The sequence below is a fragment of the Cibotium barometz genome, chromosome 46 (genome assembly GCF_041138505.1).
Source record: "Cibotium barometz isolate CiBa-2024 chromosome 46, ASM4113850v1, whole genome shotgun sequence".
In the NCBI taxonomy this organism is placed as follows: domain Eukaryota; kingdom Viridiplantae; phylum Streptophyta; class Polypodiopsida; order Cyatheales; family Cibotiaceae; genus Cibotium; species Cibotium barometz.
In genome coordinates, this window is record NC_141091.1 from 3470167 (window position 1) to 3495458 (window position 25292).

Below are 25292 nucleotides of genomic sequence, written 5' to 3' on the forward strand. Positions count from 1 at the left end.
CTCCAATAGGAGAAACGAAACCCTAAACTATGCATCATTTATGGTTGCGTTGAAGAATTCATATGGAGCTAGGCATAGTTTAGAATTACAAATCCCAACTCCGCCACTTTTGGCATAGTTGAAATTGATGGTTGCATTGAAGAATTCATCTGGAGCTAGGTGTCATGTTGAGCTACGAATCCCAACACCACCATTATTGCCACTTCTTGGTCAAAACCAAGATTTTTGGGTCTTATGTAAAGTGTTCTTATCTTAGGATTTTCCAACCGAAAGCTATGACCAAGCAGTCGATGTGGGTTCCACTATTGCATTTTAAATACAGCTACAACTTTAAGTATAAGGCCGAGTTCCTTCAGGAAACGAAGCCCCAAGCTGTGCATCATTAAATGATGGTTGCACTGAAGAATTCATCTTGAGCTAGGTGTCATTTTGAATTACATATCCCTACTCCGCCACATTTGGCATAGTTGAAATTGAGTGGGTTTGTTTGTTTCATATAATAAATGTTGGATGTGAAGCTCCTCTTAGAAATGGTTACTGGTGTAGGGAAAATCTTGCAATTACGGTGCACAATGGAGAGGGTTCAAATCCAAAATAGCAACACTTATATACAAAATATTACGGTGCGCAATGGAGGGTTCAAATCCAAAATAGCAACACTTATATATACAAAATTTGATGTGAAAAGGAAAACTTCCTCCCAAATAATTCTAAGATTTCAGTTATAATCGTGTAAAGAAAAATGCTTGTTCAGATTCACATTCACCGTGCTTAAAAAAATGGCAACTTAGTGTATTTTCACCGGTTGGAATGATCCTAAGATTTTTAATTGCCCTTACTTTAAGGATTCATTGGTTATTATCTTTTTTTTTGGTAAAAACAAGAGAATATACTAAAAAAAGTGAGATTACATGCCCCAGGGGAAGGTACATTGGGGGACCCTGAAAACAGCTAAATAAATAGCACTTCGAACTGAAAATATAGAAACAGATAGTAACAAAGTGTATTATCTATTTTTGATATAATTCTTGTTACAAATAATTTCCATGCCAGCTCAGCAGGAATGTTCTCTCACTGTGCTACTACGCGTCAATTTCCGTTGGCAGAATATGACGGGAAAAAAGCGGAAGTGGGCCCGCTTTCCACGTGGGAGGGAACACGCGTCCCGGATTCGGAGCAGATAGTTAACAAGGTATTAACTTAATATAATTTCATTTAATTTTCCGTACTTTGAGCTTTTTCGTCATTTATAACAAGGATTTATTTCTTTCCAACGGTCTGCTTTGCGCGCTCTCTCTCTCTTACGTGTGGCTTTCTTCTGTATTTCTTCTACGAAAACAGGTCGTCCTGTCTTTCGTTCACGAGTGCTGCTGCCGTGCCTACTTTTGAGAGAGTCACAGCTGCCTTTTTTTTCCTTGGAAAACGAGTTCTTCTGCCAAAAGCTGCCCTCCTTGCAAGTCCGCCTTCCTTTATAGAAATAGAGAACATAGAGAGCGGGCGGCGGTGCTCTCTCTCCCACTTCTCTGACACCTGTGTTTAGTAATATCAGCAAGTTGGCCTAATTTGTATTCTTCACACCAGTGCGCGGTGCCGCTTGTATCGGAGAGGCCGACAATTTGCCAAAAAGGACCGTTTCATCACCTCCAAAATCGCAGAACTACAATACACTTCTGTGAAGCAAGGGTTTAAGAGCAGGTGAGGCAGAGGCTAAGAGGAGGAGAGGCTCCCCTCCCTCCCTCTCTCCCTCCCTCCCTCTCTCCCTCCCTCCCACCTCTGTGCGGCTACAATGAGTGATAAGAGCAACCCCAATGTCTGCACGAGAGTTGGGAAATACGAACTCGGCCGCGTCCTCGGAGAAGGGAACTTTGCCAAGGTCAAGCATGCCAAGGACATGCACAGCGGACATCATGTGGCTATCAAGATCCTGGACAAGGACAAAATCTTCAAGGACAAGATGGTAGAGCAGGTCAGTAACTCCTTTCCTTGCCCACCCATCTCACAAGCACTCGTTTCTTTTATTTTCCGGATTATTATTATTTGGCTAAAGTTGGAAATTTTCTTGATTTCTTTACAGCTGCAAAATCTGGTTGATTATATTTTTTATAGTTGCCCTCCCCCCGTTTGTAATGTGCCGTCCGTCTCCTGCAGATCAAACGGGAAATCTCCACCATGAAGTTGGTGAAGCATCCCAACGTTGTTCAGCTATTTGAGGTTGGTTACTGCCCTGCATTCTCCTGTTTACATGCAGCACAAAGTGCATAAATCTAACATGATTATTGTATCAGGTTATGGCAAATAAATCTAACATGATTACTGTATCAGGTTATGGCAAGCAAAACCAAGATCTACTTCGTTATGGAGTATGTGACCGGAGGAGAGCTCTTCAACAAAATTGTAAGTAGGCCTAGGTTGAACCATGCCATTTTTCATAATACATACAGAAGCCTGGCTTTAAATCTAAGGTATCAATCCGACAGAAATTGTGTTCCGGAGATGCTCTTAAGACATGGATTTTATTGTTGATCAGAATCGTCAAGGTAAATTGAAGGAGGAGGATGCAAGGAAGTACTTCCAACAACTTGTAAATGCTGTGGATTATTGCCACAGCAGGGGAGTCTATCACAGAGATCTCAAGGTTGAACCCAAAATATTTTTTTCTTCATTTTTCTTACAAAGAATTTTATATTGATAGTTTGGTTTTATTTGTGGTGGTATCCCCACCTTCTTCATATTTATGTAATAAAGACGAGAATAGTGTTTCTGCAGCCGGAAAATCTGTTGCTGGACTCTAATGGGAACCTGAAGATCTCAGATTTCGGTCTCAGTGCCTTGCCACAGCAATGCAGGGTGAGCTTGAGTACCTACCTCTCTTCTTCTTTTTTTTTTCTTTTATCTTAAAGAAAGTTGTTGGACTAAGGTGATTATTTGTAAGAATCGGTGAGGTTTTTTGCGAGATGTTGCTGATTCGATCTATTGCATTATTGGTATAGGAGGATGGACTGCTCCATACTACCTGCGGCACACCTAATTATGTAGCACCAGAGGTATGTTACGAGTAGGACTCCTTTGACACTTTTCTGGGTCGAGTTTTGTAGTCAGTACTCTTGCGATGCTTTTTACGCTGAAATGGTTTAATTAATTTTGTTGGAATGTCTGCAGGTTATAGTTGATAGAGGATATGACGGTGCAAAAGCCGACTTGTGGTCGTGTGGAGTGATTCTTTTTGTACTTATGGCAGGATATCTGCCATTTGACGACAAAAATCTCATAAACCTGTACAAGAAGGTATTGTTGTCTGGTCCTTGCATGTAAATATGTCTGCAGATATACATTTAGCATTCAGCAAAAATTCCAGCTTTTCTGTCTCTCTCTCTCTCTCTCACACACATTCATGATAGATATACAAGGGAGAATTTTCATGTCCTTCATGGTTCTCTTCTGGAGCAAAGAGGCTGATTTCAAGGATACTAACACCGAATCCTAAGCATGTATGTATACAAGCATGTTCTGTTTCCATGTCAGGCACATATTTTTATGAGGGGGTTGTATTTTACATTAAAAAGGCTCTATTTAGATATCTTCAGTTTAGGCATCCTTTCACAAGAAACAGCAACAAGCCTTACAAGATGTGGTGCATGCTATTGCAGCGGATTACGATACCTCAAATACTTCAAGATCCCTGGTTTAAGAAAGGTTATAAACCAGAGAAGCAAGCAGTGTTCCAGAACATCAATTTAGATGATGTGGATGCTGTTTTTAGTGAGTCAAATGTAAGTGCTACTGTACTTATCCCAGCCTATGTATGCACTGTTTGGGCCAACCTTTGGAATGTCAGGGGCACCTTACATGAGTGGGTGGTTGTGGTGTGTTTTTTTTTTAAATTACAAATAGTACCATGTGCATTGGGCTGATACTATTCTTGTTTGCTGTTTAGGAATGTCTTGTTACAGAACAGAAAGAGCCCAAGAACTCGAAGCCAACTTTGCTGAATGCATTCGAGCTCATCTCTCTAAACAAAGGACTTAATCTCTCAGGATTGTTTGAGAAGAAGCAGGTTATTCTCAAATCCTTTTTTGTGATGGAAGCTGGCTCCAGCCTCCAGCCTAGGATGTATGCTTAACTTTATTTTTCTTCATTGTATATATGTCCCAGGAGCTAAAGCAAGAAAGTCGATTCACATCAAAGCATCCAGCTCCCGAGATTATATCAAAGATGGAGGAAACTGCGAAGCCTCTTGGATTCAATGTCCACAAGCGGGATTACAAGGTTAGGGTTCTTTGTCAAAGCCAAGAAGGGGATGGTGAGTGCCATTTGCTGATGCTCTTAAGAGCCACTACCCACTGAGGGGTAGTGGGGGAAGTAGGTTTGAGTCACCCCCACTACCGAGGGTTCCACCTCAAGGGTAGTAGTAGGAGGGTAGTGGGGGAAGTAGGTTTGAGTCACCCCCACTACCGAGGGTTCCACCTCAAGGGTAGTAGTAGGAGGGTAGTGGGGGAAGTAGGTTTGAGTCACCCCCACTACCGAGGGTTCCACCTCAAGGGTAGTAGTAGGAGGGTAGTGCAGTGGTAAGGGAATTACTGGAGAGTCCCAATGTAATGGTTGGAGCCCTCCCCGTGCAAGCGATGGCATGTGTGTGCGCGTTCTTTCAAATTTCAAAAAAAAAGAAAGGATTTACAGTAATAATTAATAGCATAAGACATTCTACTGCAGCCAATCAAAACCTTGCACCCGATTTTTTTCAGAGTTGCATTTATTTCTTTTTCTCAAGTTGCACCTATTCCTCCTTTTCTAGTTGTGAGGGTCACCTTTTTAAAAACTCCCCCCTCCCTATTTTCATGCCACTGCCCTTCCCCGTGGCAGGATGGGGCTCTAAGTTGGTTGCCTGTTTTGCAGATGAAGTTGCAAGGAGCAGAGACAGGCAGGAAAGGACACCTATCCATTGCAACTGAGGTATTTCCTTTCTCATGTCTCTTTATTCTATTTTTATGTAGAATAATGTGACTTTATTCTATTTTCAGTTTGGCATATCATAAGACAGCAACTGTTTCAGGTCTTTGAAGTGGCACCCTCACTTTTTATGGTCGAAGTGCGCAAAGCTGATGGTGATACCTTGGAATATCATAAGGTGAATTCACCTCTTTGTAAGCTGGTTTCTAGCAGTTTCTAATCCTCAATGAACACAAGATTCTAACAACCTGCTGTGTTGTGCAGTTCTACGAAAATTTCTCAACAGGTCTGAAAGACATAGTGTGGAAGACAGAGGTGGATATGGCTGGATGAACTCTCAGGTGGATGGGATTCATGAAGTCTTGTTGGTGGATTAATGTGGTACTCAAATGGGGTACCATGCAAAATATATGGGATCATTTTTGAGAGCATTGCCCAACTTATTTGTGGTTCAATTCTGCTAATGCAAAGTATCTGACTTGGAAGGTGGATATCGTGTACATAAAAGAATCATAATTTATCCACCCATTGTCCATAAGGAAGGAACTGAGGGGCGCCCTTTTGTTATAAGTTGGGAGGGGGCAGTATGTAAATCCAGGAATATAAACTTCAGCGCAAATTAACATCCAGACAGAGCCATAACTTGAATTTGGAGCCATAACTTGAATTACTCTACTCTTGCCAGCTTGTAATCCTCTAAGCTGTAAATGCAAGGCAGATTGCTTGCATTTCCTTGATACTTCTTGGATTGAGCTGAATTTGTAAGCTTCGTGTTAATAGAGCATCAGGCTGGATTGAGCTGAATTTGAGAGAGTTTCCTAAAACCTGTGTTGTGTGCCCAAACACATTGTTGGTTTTGGGCCCGAACATCTAATCTAGCTTATCTTGTAGTTACTTGCCAAAATAAAATGTCTTTCAAAGTAGACATTTCAGCCTGTATTTGATGTACTTTGTTATTCATTGTGCACTCATACAAAGAGTACTTTTCTGAATAATCTGTTTGCATAGTGGTATGGTTGCTCAATCCCCCTTTGCATGGTGGCAGGCTGCACTATGCTCCATGTGAAACAAAACCTTCCATGGATGATCCACATACAAGATTTGAGTTAGCAAGAATCTCTTATCTATTATTTTCACTATTTCCAGTGGCAGGCCGCACAATGCTCCATGTGAAAAACAAAACCTTCCATGGATGATCTACATTACATACAAGATTTGAGTTATCAAGAATCTCTTATCTATTATTTTCACTATTTCCACACCTATTATTTTCACTATTTCCAGTGGCAGGCTGCACAATGCTCCACGTGTCGGCTTTTCAGTCTGTCCCCCAGTCGTGGTCACCTAAGGAGCGAGGCCAAGTGCTTCGATATAAAACCTTCCCATCCAGTTTCTTTGCTCAGACCCATACAGAGGAGCGATTATTACTTGCTTGGCAAGTGCTTCGACATAAACGTTCCCATCCATCTTGGTGAATCAAATGCCCGTGTACCACTCAAACTCTGCTACCATCCTCGCCAAGCTGGCCCCCTTAGCTTGCCCTCCTCTCACCCAAGAGATTGTGGTGGGCTACACAGCTTTCCGCTGCCCACTGGCAGCAGTAGCACTTCGTATTGGAACAAATCCATGACCAGCTCAAAGTAGTGGGATCGCAGCCTCCCCTTAACAAAAGCGCATTGAGTAATCTTGCAGCCACTTGAGACTCCCTCTTATCATCTGATCAAGGATCACTGCTTACACGACTTTTGAGCTCTACTTACAAGAATGCTATGGGATGTTTTTATCCAAGTCATTACAAGTGGAGGAAAATGCCCTCCGTGGGAGATATATGCCCTACAACTCCCAAAGAAAAGAAATACTTTAAAGAGTTCAGAATTTATCTCGCATGCAATATCAATTTTGTTATCTCTACAAACCCTAAGTTCTACTTAGACAGGGAGGGCTGCTGCACTTGCATTTCCCCCAGTTTTTGATGGTGGACACTACCAAGGCACTGTCGTGGAGTGATAAGGAGGGGTGCTGCACTTCCCCATCCCTCTTTTAGCTGTTGAAGATAGCGGACTCTTGCTTCGATTGCACCTTTTGTTGTGTTGGTTAACACTCCCTTGGTCTTAATGGCCTCAGTAGAGGCGCCACTCTCCCCTTCCAGCCTCCCCCTTTTGTACTAACAGACCACCGGTGCCGTTCCACGTGCCTCAATCGCTTCGCCTTGCCTCTCACTTTACGCATCCCTCCTTTCCTCAAATGTCTCACGCAACAACGATTTCTATTAAGATATGAAGGAGATGGCAACGGGCGGCAAGGCTAAATCTTATTGTTGAGGTCAGGTATGAGGTTGGTGCTTATTGTTGAGGTTAGGCATGAGGCTGGTGCTTATGATGACCCCTGCCACGGCCCACACTGTAGTGTAGTGTCGTCCTCTCCACCAATGTATTTAGCTTATTCTTCCCCTCATAACGCACACCACCTCTTGCACGTCTCATCATCAGACAATAAGCTCCTCTGTAATTTCTATTCTATCCGTGTCAATCTCTATTTATTATTTTCACTATTTCTAGTGGGAGTCGCACAATACTCCATGTGTCAGCTTTTCAGTTCCTCAGGCGTGGCCACCTCCCAAGGAGCGTGAGGCTCACGTACACGCACACGCACACCACTAGTCTTTGACCATATAGAGGAGTGATTTTTACTTGCTTGGCAAGTGCTTCGACATAAACATTCCCATCTAGAGTCTTAGTGAATCAAATGCCCCATGTCGAGACCAACTTCTCTACCATCCTCACAGCTTTCCGTGTAGGCAAGCTGGTAGTAAGCTCCTGATAAAAAAGAAATATAGTCCAAAATTTCTCTCCCCCACATGCAATATCAATTTTGTTGTCTCTGCATTCAACTCAGCCAACGAAGGTGTTGCCTAATTTTTTCGCCCTTGCATTTTCCCTAGTTTTCGATGGTCACTGCCAATCCCAATTCCCCAAGGCACTGTCTGGGAGCGATAAGGAGAGGTGCCACACTTCCCCATCTTGGATAACCTCTTCTAGCTGTTAAAGATAGTGGACTCTTGCTTCAATTACATGTTCTTCGTGTCAGTCGACACTCCCTTGGTCTTAACGGCCTTCGTAGAGGCACAGCTCTCCCCTTCCAACCTCCCCCCTTTTGCACTACCAGGCAATGCCTTTCCACTTGCTTGCCCCCTCATTTTTTCATCCCTTAACGGCTCACACAACAACGATTTCTATTAAGATAAAGGAGATGCCAATGGGCGGCAAGGCTGAAGGCTTATTACTAAGGTCAGGTATGAGGCTGGCGTTTATGATGACCCTTGCCATGGCCTACACCATAGTGTCATCATCCTTTCCACCGATGTACTTCGCTTATTTTGCTCCTCTCATAACGGACACAACCTCCTGCACATCTCATCATCATTAGACAATAAGCTGCTTTGTAATTTCTGCTCTAATCCGTGTCAATATAGTGTTTCTATGCTATCGATGTCTTTTTGTGGTGCTTAGTCGCCCCTTTTTAACAATCTACTACAGTTTTTTTTGGCGTTTAATCACTCATTTATTTGTATATGGGTGCTAAAATACGACAAAATTGTGTTAATATGTGGACTCTTATCTTGTGATTTTATTAAGTATTGGTGTTCAGTTAGGCACTTAATGTTTCTAAAACAGTCAAGTAGGTGTGCCACTGATTGGCATTGGTGCTAAACATGAGCTAGTGAGAAGACCTCATATTAGAACGGGATAAGGGAGTTATATTAACTTTTTTTATTAACTTGGACACGGCATTAAGAGAACATGGATTTAGGAAAAACTCATTTTAGCAAAGTGCTTGCATTTGAGAGACAAGTTGCACGAATTCCAATAAATGCACAACCATGCATGATGGTAAGATAATTATGCCCTGTAATTTATGCCATACATAGGACAACATGGCATGCATGGTTGGGTTTGGGTAGCCTGTAGTCTAAAAGTGTGATGATGGAGTCAGATGGTGTGAAGCTCTATGGTCACATGATGGGGGGAACTGCCATGTGGCCAAGCGAGGGCTCCTCAACCACGTGGCAGCTCCCTAAGCTCCCTCCTCAAGCGTGAGGGGCAGAGTGATGAGCTTCTGTCACATCGAAATGCTCTTCTCCATCATGGAGGGTATGACGTGCTGTGCTCTCTCTAGGCTTCTAGTAGAGATCTCCCCCCACAGACCACTGCAGAGCAGCAGGTCAAGCACTTTACTGACCACAAATGTGGTGGTTACCCTGTGGGTGGACATCACCATCGTGCTGCTGCTGCGAGTGTGTTAACGAAAATGCCTTCTCGCTCTGTGTTAGGATGATGCTGATGTGCTTTGTTACTACTGCAGTTATTTTTGCTTTGTTGCAGAGTATCTACTATTTCTGTTGCGAGAATGACTCATTTGGCTTTCGGTGTTGTTGCAGTCTCCATCTCTACTGGCTGCTCTAGCCTTCTTCTGCACTAGCTACTAATTAAGTAAGGATTAAAGGACTAAGCAATTTCACACCTAATCAAGACACAATCTCATTTATCAAGCTCTCAAAATGAGCCAAGATTCATTTTATAGCTCACACGGAGCTCTCAACTCACAAGATGTGTGCACCCTAATGCCAACCATGTGTCCATAAATGCTCATACTACATGTGCCTCCTTGCACTTTCAATGTGCTACCTTTTTGACCTTTGACTTCACCTTTTACTAATGACCAAACAAATCAACCTTTGTCAATGTACCCTTAGTCTATTCCTCTTTCTAATGTGCATGCTCCTCTCCTTGGTCTATTCATGTTGCATCCTCACACATTGTTTTTCTCAATAGAGGGATGCTCCATTGTATTTACCTCATCCCTAAGGGATTGAGTGACTTCTATACTATCAAACCCCTCCCCAGTACCCCCCCCAGTTTAATCTTGCCATAACTAGCGCCTTCCTCGCTCTCTCACTCTATCTCCTTAATGATAATAAGGTGGAAGCTTGTCCAAGAAGATTGCGGCGCCCACAATGGAATAACGGCGTGGTGATGCGGTGGCTTGGCGGTTACCCTGATAATAGCATTCTATCTTCAAATATATTTTTAGGGTGCACACATTGTAAATGCCACAAGTATTCTTGATAAATAATTTGGTATGGTAGATAGGCTAGTGATGTGGAAAATAAAAGTGGGCCTTCATGCTCACATGGATTTTAATTGTATTATTAATATAGTATTCACCACCATAAGGCTACAAGTTGGGGAGTGTGGAAGGCATGTGTAGGAGTGTGTGTAGGCGCATAATTGGGAAAGATTCTTCTAGAATGGTTACATGGAAGAGGAGAATTCCGCCATGTGTAAGTGGAATCTCCACCTACATGGAAGAGGAGAATTCCGCGATGTGTAAGTGGAATCTCCACCTACATGCCACTTAGACTTGGCTATTATCTCATCACACTTAGCCGAAAACCCTTTTGACTCAGATGATAAGGTTAGCAGCCTCTTCAAGCCCTCTTCTCGCACTTACTCTGGCAACCCCTTTGAGACTTGGCTATTATCTCATCACACTTAGCCGAAAACCCTTTTGACTCAGATGATAAGGTTAGCAGCCTCTTCAAGCCCTCTTCTCGCGCTTACTCTGGCAACCCCTTTGATGAGATTTTGTCGGGTTCAAGGGGATAGGGGGTGCCATCGGATGATTGCTATAGCTCTCTCTCCTTTACAGTCTACAGGCATGTCTACATCTCTCATGCAAACATCTCCAAAGGAGGAGAGGCTTTGTATTATAGGAAAGAACAAAAAGGAGAAGAGTCATTCACAACAGTCACTTGAGAAACCCTGGATTTTGAGAGTTAAATGCAGAGCATTAGTTACAATTGAAACCCTAACATAATCGAAGCAGGTCAGTTTAGAGCATACTATCATAGCAAAGATTGATCATACCCTACCAGCAAGCTGCCTACTTATTGATTGTAGAGAGGAGGATGTTTACAACTTGATCGTGCAAGAGAGTTAAATGCATAGTAGCATCAGTTACACTTGAAACCCTAACATAATCAAAGCAGGTCAGTTCAAAGCATACAGCCATAGCAGCAACTGATCATTCCCTATCAGAGCAGGCTGCTGCTATCGATCGTAGTAGAGAGGAGGACACCTACAACTTTCTTGTTTAGCAGAGAAAGGCAGTGCAAGACATCATCCGAGCATACATGAGCTGGAAAGTAAGTTTTCCTCTTTCTTACTACATATTACCTCGCTCAAGTCCAATCTATCTGAATACCCTAGCTTCTTGCAGAGGAGGATGTCTACAGCTTGCTCGCGAGACAACAAGGCAGTGCAAGATACCATCCAAGCATACATGAGCTAGAAAGTAAGTTTTCATCTTTCTCACTAAATATTGCCACTCATGTCCAATCTATTTGACAGGCCCTTTTCTCTTTATCTCCCTGCTACTAGGGTAGGCCATATTTACAAATGGTCAGGGAAACTAGGGTTTTCAAAAGCTTGAGCTTCCCCAATCTCTTGTTTAGCAGAGAAAGGCAGTGCAAGACATCATCCGAGCATACATGAGCTGGAAAGTAAGTTTTCCTCTTTCTTACTACATATTACCTCGCTCAAGTCCAATCTATCTGAATACCCTAGCTTCTTATAGTAGGCTACTACTTATCAATTGTTGCAAAGGAGGATGTCTACAGCTTGCTCGCGAGACAACAAGGCAGTGCAAGATACCATCCAAGCATACATGAGCTAGAAAGTAAGTTTTCATCTTTCTCACTAAATATTGCCACTCATGTCCAATCTATTTGACAGGCCCTTTTCTCTTTATCTCCTTGCTACTAGGGTAGGCCATATTTACAAATGGTCAGGGAAACTAGGGTTTTCAAAAGCTTGAGCTTCCCCAATCCAAATATTTCAAGCAACCTTTTTATCTTCCTACATTGATAGGATAGGAGAAACAGGCTATCTTCAATGAAGGTTGGGAAATCAGGGTTTCTAATCTTGTGATTCATCCGAGAGATGCAAGAGAAAAGGACTTTATAGGGTAGGAGAAACAATCTAAGACTAAGGTTGAGAAATTCGGGGTTGTTCGCCACACCACCCCAGAGATGCAAGCCCAATAGTTCTTGACTGATAACATATGGATCATATTGTGGGAGGCTCACTCTTTTCTTCCAGTTGTTGTCCATGTTGTTCAAGTTATCCCTGCCTTGTGGTGGCAGGAAGTTGCAGTTGTTTGGACTGCCATTGATTTACATCCCATCATCTCAAGCTTTTCATGTGCCTATCTGATCAACCCTCCCCCTCTCCCCCACCCTCTCGAGATACCATGGATGCTAACAAACTCATGGTAAACTCTTCTTAAGCAAATTCTTATACCACATAATGAGGTTTTTATCTTAGATTTATTTGATTTCTAAAAGTTTCCTAAATCCTTGGCTTTTAAGCCACCATAGAAAGCCCATTATTACAAAGTAGGAAAGATTCTTATAATGACACCACTAGAGCAAACACATGTAGATCCTCGATATTGTATATTTAAGGGCCCAGAATAAGCTTAACATGTAGATCCCTGATATCCCTGATATTGTATGTTCTTATAAGGGCCCAGAATAAGCTTAACATGTAGATCCCTGATATTGTATGTTTTTATAAGGGCCCAAAATAAGCTTAGCATATAATAATGATAGTTGCAATACCATTAGCAAGCACATGTAGAGGAAGATCACATGATCATTATTAGCCTTTGTGATGTGCCAAAACTTGATCTTATGCTTTACTCGTACTTTGATGCAAGCCACTTCACTTGGTGCCCCAGTGCTAGACTAGAGCCTTCTCTGCCATAACTCATTCATGTGGATTACTCAGGATTGAGCAGACATAGAGTTCCCTTTTGTGTGGCAAAACCACATTAGGGGAAGATAGATACAAAGCTCCTTTCGAATGCCAAGCATACACGGCTTGGTCATATCTCTTGCCTGTTAACAAACTACACTATGGGCAGGTAATTTGTGTGGTTAGAGCTGTATGATGAAAGTTTTGCTTTGGGAAAATACTTATCTTGGAATGTAAGAGAAATAACATCATTTTGTATCTCAATTTCTGTGTTGCAACATGGACCTAATCAAACGAGCTATAGATTTTGAACTGGGGTTAAACTGTGGTCTTTTTCTTTTGGATTTGGTTGCAGTGTTGAGTACAATACCTCTTATCAAGGGACCTATAGATTCTAAACTGATGTTAACTATGGTCTTTTACTTTTGGATTTTGTTAACTATTGTGCATGCATCTAATCAAAGGACATTAGGAATTTTTTGGACCCAAAGAGGGCCTCTTGGATTAACTTTTGATTAGGAATGGACCAATAGGAAGTACCCAAACTTAGAGGTCCCCCCACCTAGAATCGCGCAGATGAAAAACCCTAAAAATTAAAAATTTTTAATTTTTTCCCAAAAGTGTGTTTTCTCTCTCAAACTTCCCCCCAACATCCTCTGGGTTTGGAAAGCTCATTTTGAACCTCTTTCTTCCTCTTCTAAGCTCTCCATTGCTGCAGAAACTCCATACCTCTCAAGCTCTCCCTCCTTGTCAAGCTCCCTCTCCCTCTTTCTTCCTTTTCTAAGCTCTCCATTGCTGCAGAAACTCCATCCCTCTCAAGCTCCCTCCCTCTCAATCTCCCTCTCTCTCTCTCTCTCTCTCTCAAGCTCCCTCCCTCTCCATTGCTGCAGAAACTTTATCCCTCTTTGGTCTACTCTAGGTTCAAGAAGCCTATTCTCACTCTAACCCTCTTTTAAGCTTTCCATTGCTGCACTGAAAACCCTGAACTTTCTCTCCTCTCCACTTTTCTGTTGTAAAACAAGCTTTTCTTTTCCCTTCTTCTCTTTTCTTACCACCATGGCCTCTTCCAGTAATGTGAGAAGACCTAGGGAGAAGGTGGAAGAGCTTGTGCTGCATAACACGAGATGAGAATGGAGTTTGGGCTCCAACAAGATTCAGGGTTGGGGCTTGGGTCTACATGCAGCCAAGCTCTAAGGGACCATATCGACGAGTGCGTCAACTGGGGAATATGCTACATCATTGGAAGGGGCGGCTACAAGGCTTCAAGCATACTAAGAAAGAAGGACTGGTTGCCATAGTGCAATATGTGTATATCCTTGGAGACCTGTACATTCAAGGCCAACGACCAAGGTTTCCTTCAAATTGTCAGTGTAACATAAACACAGCTTTACAACATGCTAATATTGGATTTTTTGTTTCAAATTTTCTTATGATTCTCCATTTTCTTATGTCTCTTTGTAGATATTTTTCCCTCTAATTATATTGAGGAACAACCACTCCAAAGCCTCACTGGAGTTTTCTATGCTATGCATGCATCCATTGGAGAGGCAATGTTTGTATCTCAAAGCCCAAGTGATCTTGTACAGAACAATATCTTTTTCTTTTCTCTCATATTTTATAGATAAAAAACCAAGTTTATTTGGCAAGCTAGAAGAGATCCCCCCTCCCTCTTAACAATCCTGAATGGCCCAAACCTGATGCTTGGACCATCTTATGCTTAAAGTTTACGATGGTAAGTGATATATCAAGACATCACTCAAGTTTTCAAAGGCATCTAGGTCAGTAGGGCTAAATTGGTTTTATCCTTTACATGTTTTTGTGCACATGTTCAATTCCATGCCGATGCACCAAACAAAAATAATGTATATTTGTAAGGAGGTACGGTCTGACCTCATTCAAGGATTACTAGGAGAGGGTTGGGAGGTTAATGAGGGGTCACATCAAGGTGATGTGTACAAGTGCAATGTAGTAGATTCTACAGTGTCTTTTAGGTTCTTGAAGGCACGCTCTATTTTGTACATGCGTCTACACTACCAAAGATGGATGCAAAAGCACGGGACATGGATCCCATTTCAAGCCTCAGAAAAAGAAATCATTAGGAAAAGGTTGAGGTCTATAGGGGCCCTTTAAGCTGCCATATTATGATTTTAATGACTTTTTGTTAAAACGTTAAGTTTCTTTGACTTTAGATACCTTCTTGTTCTTCAAACGGCTAGAAGTTTGAATTTCAAAGTTTCCCGCCAAAATTGAATTTGAAATCGAGCGAGCAAAACTATATCATGTGACATATCTATGGAAAGAGCTCGACGAGTAGATTCTGGATCTGTAATCTCCGACAAATTTTGAGCTCATATGTAGAAGTTATGGACGTCCGAAATTTCAAAAACTTTCCCCCCACTTTTTGGAAATGAAAAGTACAAAAAGGCATCTTCTAGAGAATCTTTTGACTACCTTTAATCACCCAACATTTTTGTATACATAGTATCACACGATTGGCTCTTTTCCTTAATAACCTTTTAATCACATGGCATCATAAAGGGCCCCTATAGACCTCAACCTTCTCCTAATGTATGCCTATTGAGGTAGCTGTGATGATGCAAAATGGATAGATTGAGCGAGTGGCAGTAAGCAAGCATTGGAGCCTAGCAGACCTGCGTTAACACTTTAGCATCATGGGCTTTGACAATGTGGAAGAGTCAAGTTTCAAGTTGATGAGAAGAAAGGTATATCTGATTCCACTGCATGTCTAGAGTTAACCCTTACACTTTCTGGTTATTGTGCCACTTTCTATATTTTTACAGATTGGGAAGCGTAAGGAAGGAACAACCATGGTCTCAGAATCATGGCAAATGGGGGACCTTGAATTTTCAGCAGAGCAAGGTGCATAGTCCTACCAATACATAGTAGACATGTGGAAGAGCTTGAAGATGAACTGAGTATATGGGAAAATAGCCTCTGTTTTGATGCACGTGAGGGACAAGAGTTTCAGGATCGAGGTGAAGGCAATGACAAGCTTTCAAGTCAACAAGGAGATGGAGATCAACATGAAGTAAATGTCACAAGAGGGGCAAAAAATGAAGACATTATAACAATTTTAGATTAGATGACATGCTTGTAATTTTGTAGCAGGCTCTTTTTTAACCAATCTTTATTTAATTAAAATCTTAGTATTTTTGCAAACTGTAATTTTTTGTCTAGCGGTCTAGTGTGAAAAGGCCAAACTTTAAATTTTAACTATAAATAGCCAAAGGTGCCTTCTTTCTCATTTTCACGCAATAGAAACCAAGCACGAGCTCACACTATCTCTTTGCATTCACATGGCTACCCACTTTGACAACTTCTGTGAGTCCCTCTCCACCACCCCGTAGGCGGGCAAGAGCGAGCTCTTTGTCATGTTCTCTCGTGAATTCGACTTTGAAAAGTCGCTCCCCCTTGCGTCCCAGACGCAGATTGCATACATGGAGCAATACTTGGCTCCCCACTCCATGTCCTTTCCCCATTGCCCCAATGATCGATGGGTGCCTGTTGAGCTGCTTAAGTACATTCAACAATATGCTCACCCCTACATCCAGCACCTTGATGTACCTTTAATAAGCAGGAGGTGAGGAGGTTAGGGAAGGGCAATTTAGGAACTAGGTTCCTCTCGTGGTTCACCACTTTTACGTTCCTCATCAGCGAGGATTCGGATGAGGAGGTAGAGATGCCTGCATTGCAGTTGGCAGGGTATTTGAGGGATGACAAGAAAGTGAAGGCAGCAGGAACGAGTGCTAGTGTAGAAGAGCAGCTTGCATCAGAGCACTTTCTAGAGGGTGCACAATCAGCTGAACAACCCACTATCGTAGAAGATGCGAGGCCATCTTCCCCACACGAGGAGAGCAAGGTGCTGCCAGAGCTTGAGATCAATCTCTTGAGCACCATTGTGGTGGAAGGTGAAGAATACTTATTTCTTCATGACCTTGAAAAGACAGCTGGCTTGAGAATAGATGAATGCTTGGGCATTATATGCACGCGATGTGAGGTGGACCTTGATACGTCCACCAACCTCGGTCCTCACCTAGATAGTGCTATACTACCCCTTGGAGAATCTATCACAGAGACAGTTGCTTTGGTCAAGGAAACTGTGGTTGAGACCGCGGAGCAAGCCCTAGTTCCAGAGGAGGAATTCACAACCTTACAAGATAAGCTAGAGGCTGAAAAGGATACCCTTACTGCTGCTGGAGTAATGGAGGAGACCAAAGCACCAAAAAAGGATGAGGCTAAGTCCTCGATTGACCTCTCCGCCCCCACCAGCTCTTTGGCAAAAGAAGACATTGAGCAAGAGGTAATAATCGACCTTTTACAACCTAGAAACATTTGTAATTATGTATAGGAAAATATTTTGATTTTTCCTTTAATTGCAGAGGGTGGTTGAAATTGACGCATTTGGTGGGAGAGGCGGTAGCAGAGCAGAGACCAGGCCAAGGTCCATGGACATGATGCTGCGTTGGCGCACTATCTTGGTCGACTTCCTGTGGATGGCATCGCCATTATCCACAGGGACTACACCCCTCAATCTGCCTTCACTCTCTTCTTTTTGAAAGCCCTCTCTAAGGTGCTCTGTGGTGTAGCATCTATGGCACAGAGCACCAAATGTATAGTTTTGATTAAAAAATCCCTTGCCTTCGATGTTTTTGGTTCTGGATTTAGGGATAAGCTTCTTGCTCGTATAGGTATAGCCAAAAGCATAGGCATAGAGGATCCTCAAGAAATAGCCCAATCACTCCTTGAGCACACTTTGCCCAATAACAAGAGAAGGAAGCTCAATATTGTAAGAAAGCTTTTGTAAAGATGATGTATCATTTCTTATTATGAGTACAATACAATTTTTGCAAACTTATTTTCATCAAGTATATCATTGTTTTTTCTAGTTTGTACCATCAATGTTTTTGTGAATGCATCAGAAATGACCTTGGGAGCCTTAGGGAGTAGTGCCAGAACAGTGCGAATTTTGAGCCTACACCGCTGTTATAGAGCCCAAAATTCGCACTGTTTTGGCACAGCTTCAGGAGCAATTCTGATGCATTGGATGATAAATAATGTATTTTTACACATGATTAAAGGTATTTTTATCTTGTAAATTATCGTTTCTTTTAATCAATGTACTCAACTTGATTATAAATGCATCAAAAATGATTTTGAGTGGCTGGGGAAGCAGTGCAAAAACAGTGCGAATTTTGAGCCTGCACCGCTACTGTAGAGCCCAAATTTGCACTGTTCTGGCATAGCTTCCCCAGTCCTCCAGGAGCAATTCTGATGCATTGGATGACAAATAATGTATTTTTATACATGATTAAAGGTATTTTTATTTTCTAAATTACTGTTTTTATAATTAATGTACTCAACTTCATTATAAATGCATCAGAAATGATCCTGAGTGGCTGGGGGAGTATTGCCAGAACAGTGCGAATGTTGAGCCTGCACCGCGTCGCTGCATAGCCTAAATTCGCACTGTTCTGGCATAGCTTCCTCAGTCCTCCAAGAGCAATTCCGATGCATTGGATGACAAACAATGTAATTTTACACATGATTAAAGCTGTTTTTATCTTATAAACTATTGTTTCTCACAATTAGTGTACTCAACTTTATTATAAATGCATCAGAAATGATCTTGAGTGGCTGGGGAGGAGCAGTGCCAGAATAGTGCGAATTTTGAGCCTGCACCGTCGCTGTAGAGCCTAAATTCGCACTATTCTAGCATAGCTTCCCCAGTCCTCTAGGAGCAATTCTAATGCATTGGATGACAAACAATGTAATTTTACACATGATTAAAGCTATTTTTATCTTATAAACTATTATTTCTCACAATTAGTGTACTCAACTTCATTATAAATGCATCAGAAATGATCCTGAGTGGCTGGGGAAGCAGTGCCAGAACAGTGTGAATTTTGAGCCTGCATCGCCATTGCAGAGCCTAAATTCGCACTATTTTGGCATAGCTTCCCCAGTCCTCCAGGAACAATTCTAATGCATTGGATGATAAACACTATATTTTTACACATGATTAAAGGTGTTTTTATCTTATAAACTAATATTTCTCACAATTAGTGTGCTCAATTTCATTATAAATGCATCAAAAATGATCCTAAGTGGTTGGGGAAGCAGTGCCAGAACAATGCGAATTTTGAGCCTTCACTGCCGACGCTGCAGAGCCTAAATTCGCAAGCCTAAATTCGCACTGTTCTGGCATAGCTTCCCCAATCCTCCAGGAGCAATTCTGATGTAATGGATGACAAACAATGTAATTTTACACATGATTAAAGCTGTTTTTATCTTATAAACTATTGTTTCTCACAATTAGTGTACTCAACTTCATTATAAATGCATCAGAAATGATCGCGAGTGCCTGGGGGAGCAGTGCCAGAACAGTGTGAATTTTCAGCCTGCACCGCCATTGCAAAGCCTAAATTCGCAGTGTTCTGGCATAGCTTCCCCAGTCTTCCAGGAGCAATTCTGATGCATTAGATGATAAACACTATATTTTTACACATGATTAAAGGTGTTTTTATCTTATAAACTACTATTTCTCATAATTAGTGTGCTCAACTTCATTATAAATGCATCAAAAATGATCCTGAGTGGTTGGGGGAGCAGTGCCAGAACAGTGTGAATTTTGAGCCTGCACCGCCGCTGCAAAGCCTAAATTCACACTGTTATGGCATAGCCTCCCAGTCCTCCAGAAGCATTTCTGATGCATTGGATGATAAACACTATATTTTTACACATGATTAAAGGTGTTTTTATCTTATAAACTATTGTATCTTACAATTAGTGTGCTCAACTTCATTATAAATGCATCAGAAATGATCCTGAGTGGCTAGGGAAGAAGTGCCAGAACAGTGCGAATTTTGAGCCTACATCGCTGTTGCAGAGTCCAAATTCGCACTGTTCTGGCACAGCTTCCTCAGTCCTCCAAGAGTATTTCTGATGCCTTGGGTGACAAACTGGCACATGATAGACACTCCATGTTAAACAAACATGATGACACCGAGACATTGTAAGAGAAACTTAAAATTTTAATTATCAAAAGGTTACAAATGAAAGCCAGATAGGCTTGTTACAAAGGGGGGTTTGAAACAAAAGAGTTGCTTCAAAAAAAAGGTTAACATCTAAGATCTCTAGATCGTGTCTCGCTCGCCTCAAATGCACCGAGCTAGTTGCATGTCCTTGGCAGATATGGTAATCCTCTTTGCATGTATTGCAAGGAGGTTGGTGTCTTCAAGAAGCCTAACAAGGTAAGCCTCGGCGGAGGCTTCTTGCAATGCTTCAAGGGCAATCCCCTGTACACGGAACTCTGTTCTATATCGTTGGAGAATCTCCTTCACTGTGCGAGCAAAAGGGACTCTTCTTATCAGCAATTCAGTGTTCCTCTGATAAAACTTGATTTCTTGTAGAGCCCTATGCCCTTGGCGCATCCTTCTCCTTGGAGCTCTCTGTGTTGTGTTAGTGCGTTGGCGAGGTTGGGACTTCCTTGGCTTGAAGAGCTTGACCTTTCTACGCTTGCGCGCACTTCCTGGAATCTCCTCTTGGTCTCTCTCATAGTCTGAATCCTCCTCCTCCTGTTGCTGTGGTACCTGTGTATCAAGTTCCTCCCGGGTAGGTAGGGGACCCTTTCCTGGCAGTAGGGTCTTGCAACCTATGGTGCTGCGCAATGTAGAAATGTTTTCACCAACCCAGTCGAACTGCTCATCATTGGCCTCTGTGTCTTGATCTCTGGGGTGGCTGCATTATTGTGGGGTCTCCTTCACACACTTGCTCCCACTAGAAGGGCCTGCATGTGTGTGTGCTGGTGTTGCTGTGGGAGGAGGGTTGGACTCTGGTGATCCCATTAGGCATGTCCTAGGATCCAAGGGGTCACTCTCTTCCATGGTGTCGCCAGTATGTGGTCCTTGGGTGCCTTGCAACACTATGTTTTGTGAAGGCATGGTAACACGTGCGGTGTTCTTGGTGCGTGCCATATCCATGTACGACTATGCTAACGTGGTGATGTGCTGGTGTCCTTATGTGGGTGTCTACGTAGATCTTGAGCTCAAGCTCTCTAAAAAAGTGAAATGAAAATTAAGTGAGAGAAGGAACTATTAATAGTTTTTTTAAAGGGAAAAAAAAACCTAACTAAACTTATTTTCTTAGCCTTATTACATCTAGATTTATGCTGGTGCGTGCACAACCCAACGCCTCCCTTGTCTTCTCATTTGTGCACACCAAGCACCATGTCTATGGGGAGCATTGTTCTACAACCATTCAAGCCGAGCATGACTTTTTACAGCCTTACGTGCCTCTTGCGCAAGCTTAGATTGTTGGGCCCGCTCCCTAACCAATACCCTTCCAAAGGTAGTGCGATAAAACCAATTGAACATCTCTTGTAGATAGTTTGTACGTGTTCCTCCTACAGAAGCTCCACCTCCATGTCTTGTATTTTTGAAATAAACATCTCTTTCTTTATAATGTGATTTCTCCATCCCTTGGGTACTCCACATGTCGAGCGATCCATACTTGTTCATGAAATACGCACCATACGCATAAACTATGTGCTGTACACATGACAATAGAATTTAATTAGAAAAAGTCAAGATTAAAACACCAGATTTATTTTTTACTGTACAACTTACCATATAGTGTGTTACTTTACTCTCTCCCCAAGCACCTAGCACACTTTTGGTGAATTCTATGATATGTTGTTGGAATGATGCTCGTTCTTGGGCAGTTGTGCTACTTTGATTCATAATGCGAACCATGTTATTGAAATTTATCCAAAGTTGTTTACGGATATTTACAAGAGCTAGCATTGGACAATCTACATTTGTGGTGATTGCACACAGGTCTCTCTAGAGTCCCCAAGTCTTCTTTGAATTCTCTATGTTTGCTCCTTGCTTTTGATCCAGTCATGGAGACCTCTAAAGAAAGATCCTTAACCATCAAGACCCCTTCTTTAACATCTAATGAGCAACCCAACTAAGCAATGCTTTTTTTTTGGAGGACCCCTCCAAACAAATATGTAGCTAAAGGTTATGACCCTCCCCCTTGTACACACCCTCCCCTTTACCTCTCTCCTCTTCTTTAAGGCCCATTTTCCATTTAGAATATATATATATATATACACTCTAAAAAACCAATTTTTGGAGGACCCCATCCAAAAACTCTATAGCCAAAGGTTATGACCTCTCCCCCTTTTCAAGCCCCTTGCCCTATACCTCTCTCCGCTTCCATTTAAGTCCCATTTTGCATGTAGAATATATATATTCCCTCTAAAAAGCCATATTTTTTGTGTGACTCCATCAAGTCCCAAAACTCCCCTACTAATCACATTTTAGGCAGTCACACCCAATGTGTGCCAGAGGGATGGGAATCTATGCCAAAATTCTCAAGAATATTCTCTCTAACTTTTTTTGATAGCCAAATTTTCTACATTTTGTAGAAAAAAAAACTATAACTAAGCCCCCATCCCTAACCTCATACCCTTACATACATAACCAATGGTGGGTGCAAAGGAACCCTACCCAAGGCTACTTTGATGGCTACATTAAATTATGGATCCCCAAAAGGCTGTTAAAAGAAAACCAAAATGAAATTAAGGAAAGGTAACAGCCCTAATAAACAAATATTTAACAAATTAAGGAAAGGTAAAAGCCCTAATAAACAAATATTTAACAATGATTGGTTCCATATCTATTGATATGGGTGGAAGCATGAATATGTGTACAAAAAAAGTTGTCTCGAAAAATGCTATTTGGGTAGTGAACTAGCTCTTTGAAAGGTGTAAAGCTAGATTTCAAGAAATCCATTTTACTCTATAAAAAAGACCTCACAATTCTATCTTTTAGGTTTTATAATTCAAACCTTCATGATTCCCTTCTCCCACGTTGTGGGCTGGAGTTTATTCAAACTTTTACGTGTTACAATTCATGATACCCTTCTCCCAAATCACAGGCTGGAGTTTCTTTCTCTCTCTCTCTCTCTCTCTCTCTCTCTCTCTCTCTCTCTCTCTCTCTCTCTCTCTCTCTCTCTCTCTCTCTCTCTCTCTCCAATTCTAGTTTCACACATTTCAGTTTCATTATGCTTTCCGATGAGGCTCCCGAGCGCATCGACTTATGTATTCATGTATGTTCGACATGTGTCTCATGGACCCGTTATGGTCCTTCGAAGACAATAATAAAATTTCATTTCATTCTCTCTCTCTCTCTCTCTCTCTCTCTCTCTCTCTCTCTCTCTCTCTCTCTCTCTCTCTCTCTCTCTCTCTCTCTCTCTCTCTCTACGCAATGCGAAAGTGGGGATTTTACATAAGTTTATATGTTACAGGTTAATGTACTCCCATCCCAGGAACGTAAGTTCATTAGGGAATATGAAGCACAACGCAAAAGAAAACAAAGAGCCAGAAACAAGAGAAAAGCAAAGGAAACAAAAAATTGGGACCATGTAGAGACCATTGATGGCAAAAGAAGAGCAAAAATTTCCAAAGAGATTTTGTGGTATTTTCATCAGCAAACAAATAGAATGGACATGGCCACTAAGAAAGACATCTTCAATCAGCTCATCCTTCATCCGTCATTAAAAGATTTGCAAGATAGCTCCAAGGAACTAGAACAATGTTCAAACAGCGTTCATAGCAAATATTCGCAACACGCTCCAAAGTTTGAAGAAGCACGATCTGGGGATGAATTACTCCGCAAAAGGTCTGCCATGATCATGCTCTTAAACTCAAAAGAATCAGAGGAGTTAGCTGGCCTCAACTTCACTGATGTCTCTAAGCTACTATCCATTGATAGAAGAAACTTTATGTGGCAAAATCTCGACTGGAACTTGAAAATGACAACTCCATGTTGTCTTTCTCCACATGTCATAGGAAACAACCAAGAAGCCGCACACCTGATGAGGTAAAGGAGCTAGTGGTCACTTTTGGGTAACTAAGACTCGTGTGTTCCCTAACAAAAAGGACATATGTCAAAAAATAATTGGTCGAAAGAACTACTAGATGTATCAGAGGTATGCCCAATAGTTGTTTAATAACTGTGCATCTAATATTTTCCTAATAGCTTTCTCATAGTTGTATATATCTAATAGCACCCAATTCATCTACTAGATGTATCAGAGGTATGCCCAATAGTTGTTTAATAACTGTGCATCTAATATTTACCTAATAGCTTTCTCATAGTTGTATATAGTTATCTATCTAATAGGTAACTAGGTATGCTAGTTAATAGATCAACAGTAGCTACTTAACAGTTAGAGTGTGTAGCTAACTAAGACTTGATTAATATATGCTCACATAACATATACGTAATAGTCGTCTAATAGATGTCTATCTTTTAGATATCTAATAAATAACTAGCTATTTTAACTAGTAGCTATTTAGTAGATATGAATCTAATAACAACCTTAGTTCAATTATAGTTGTGCACTTATATTATACCTGATAGCTATCCAATACCTGTATATAGCTAGTAGCTATCCAATACCTATATATAGCTAGTAGCTATTTATTAGATGTGTAACTAATTAATAGATACGTCTCTAATAGCTAATAGCTCTATATATCTAATAGTTGTGTAATAGTAGTGTAATAGCTTACTAATAGCTCTATGTCTCATAGAATGATATCGAATAGCTATTATCTTCTAGTTTTAATAGTTGTTGATAGCTAACTAATAGTAGTTGTTGATAGCTACCTAATAGAATTATATCTAATAGCTATCTATCTTATATCTGACTACTAGTTAGTCATTGCTAATGCTGTAGTAGACAGTTATTAGGTACCTAAAAGCTAGTAGACACAGCCTCTTCATAGCTTACTCATAGTTGTCTAATGACTATTTAATAGCCACCCATTAGCTGTTTGCTATCTCATTGATAGTAGCTAACTATTAAACAACATTATAGTAGCAATTTAATAGCTGTCTAATTACTGTGTAATAGCTACCTTATAGTTGTTTATTAGCTATTTGATAGCTACCTAATAGTAGCTATTGTTGATAGCTACCTAATAGAATTATATCTAATAGCTATCTACCTTATATCTTACTACTATAGCTAGTCACGCTAATAGCTGTAGACAGCTATTAGCTACCTAAAAGCTTACTGATAGTTGTCTAATGATTGTCTGCCACCCAATAGCTGTCTATTAGCTTATTGATAAACTATTAGACAAGATTCTAGAGCAATTTAATAGCTGCCTAGTAACTTTGTAATAGCCTGCGTATAGATGTTAATAACGGTGTATTAGTTATTAATGTTTATAGGGGGCTTATATGCTTTCTATGTTTTGGATTATAGACGGAACTCTTCTAACGTTTCAAGGATGCTTTTCCCAATGTCACAATCCAGCTTCATGCTTTTGAGTCAGCGAAGCCATACTTTGTCCAAAAACTCAAGGATTGGTTATCATGTTGTTGTATCTACCATGTGCAAATTTCATTTTTTAAGGATGCTATCAATCATATGCGTAGTCAGGCCTTCAGAATGCATGATGGGTTGTGAAAATGTATATGCACGGTGTGC

The 25292-nt window shown here is 41.2% G+C and overlaps 1 protein-coding gene across 1 annotated transcript; it reads left to right on the plus strand.

Annotated features, from left to right (window-relative positions):
* The first annotated feature begins 1278 nt into the window (after positions 1-1278).
* LOC147611816 (CBL-interacting serine/threonine-protein kinase 9-like) lies at positions 1279-5886 on the plus strand. Its single transcript, XM_086783661.1, has 14 exons — positions 1279-1966; positions 2149-2211; positions 2323-2394; positions 2528-2635; positions 2767-2847; positions 2991-3044; positions 3160-3285; positions 3399-3488; positions 3648-3770; positions 3935-4054; positions 4153-4266; positions 4894-4950; positions 5051-5125; positions 5212-5886. The coding sequence occupies exons 1-14, from the start codon at positions 1787-1789 to the stop codon at positions 5278-5280; spliced, it is 1332 nt and encodes a 443-aa protein (XP_086639787.1). The 5' UTR covers positions 1279-1786; the 3' UTR covers positions 5281-5886.
* The last annotated feature ends 19406 nt before the right edge of the window (positions 5887-25292 follow it).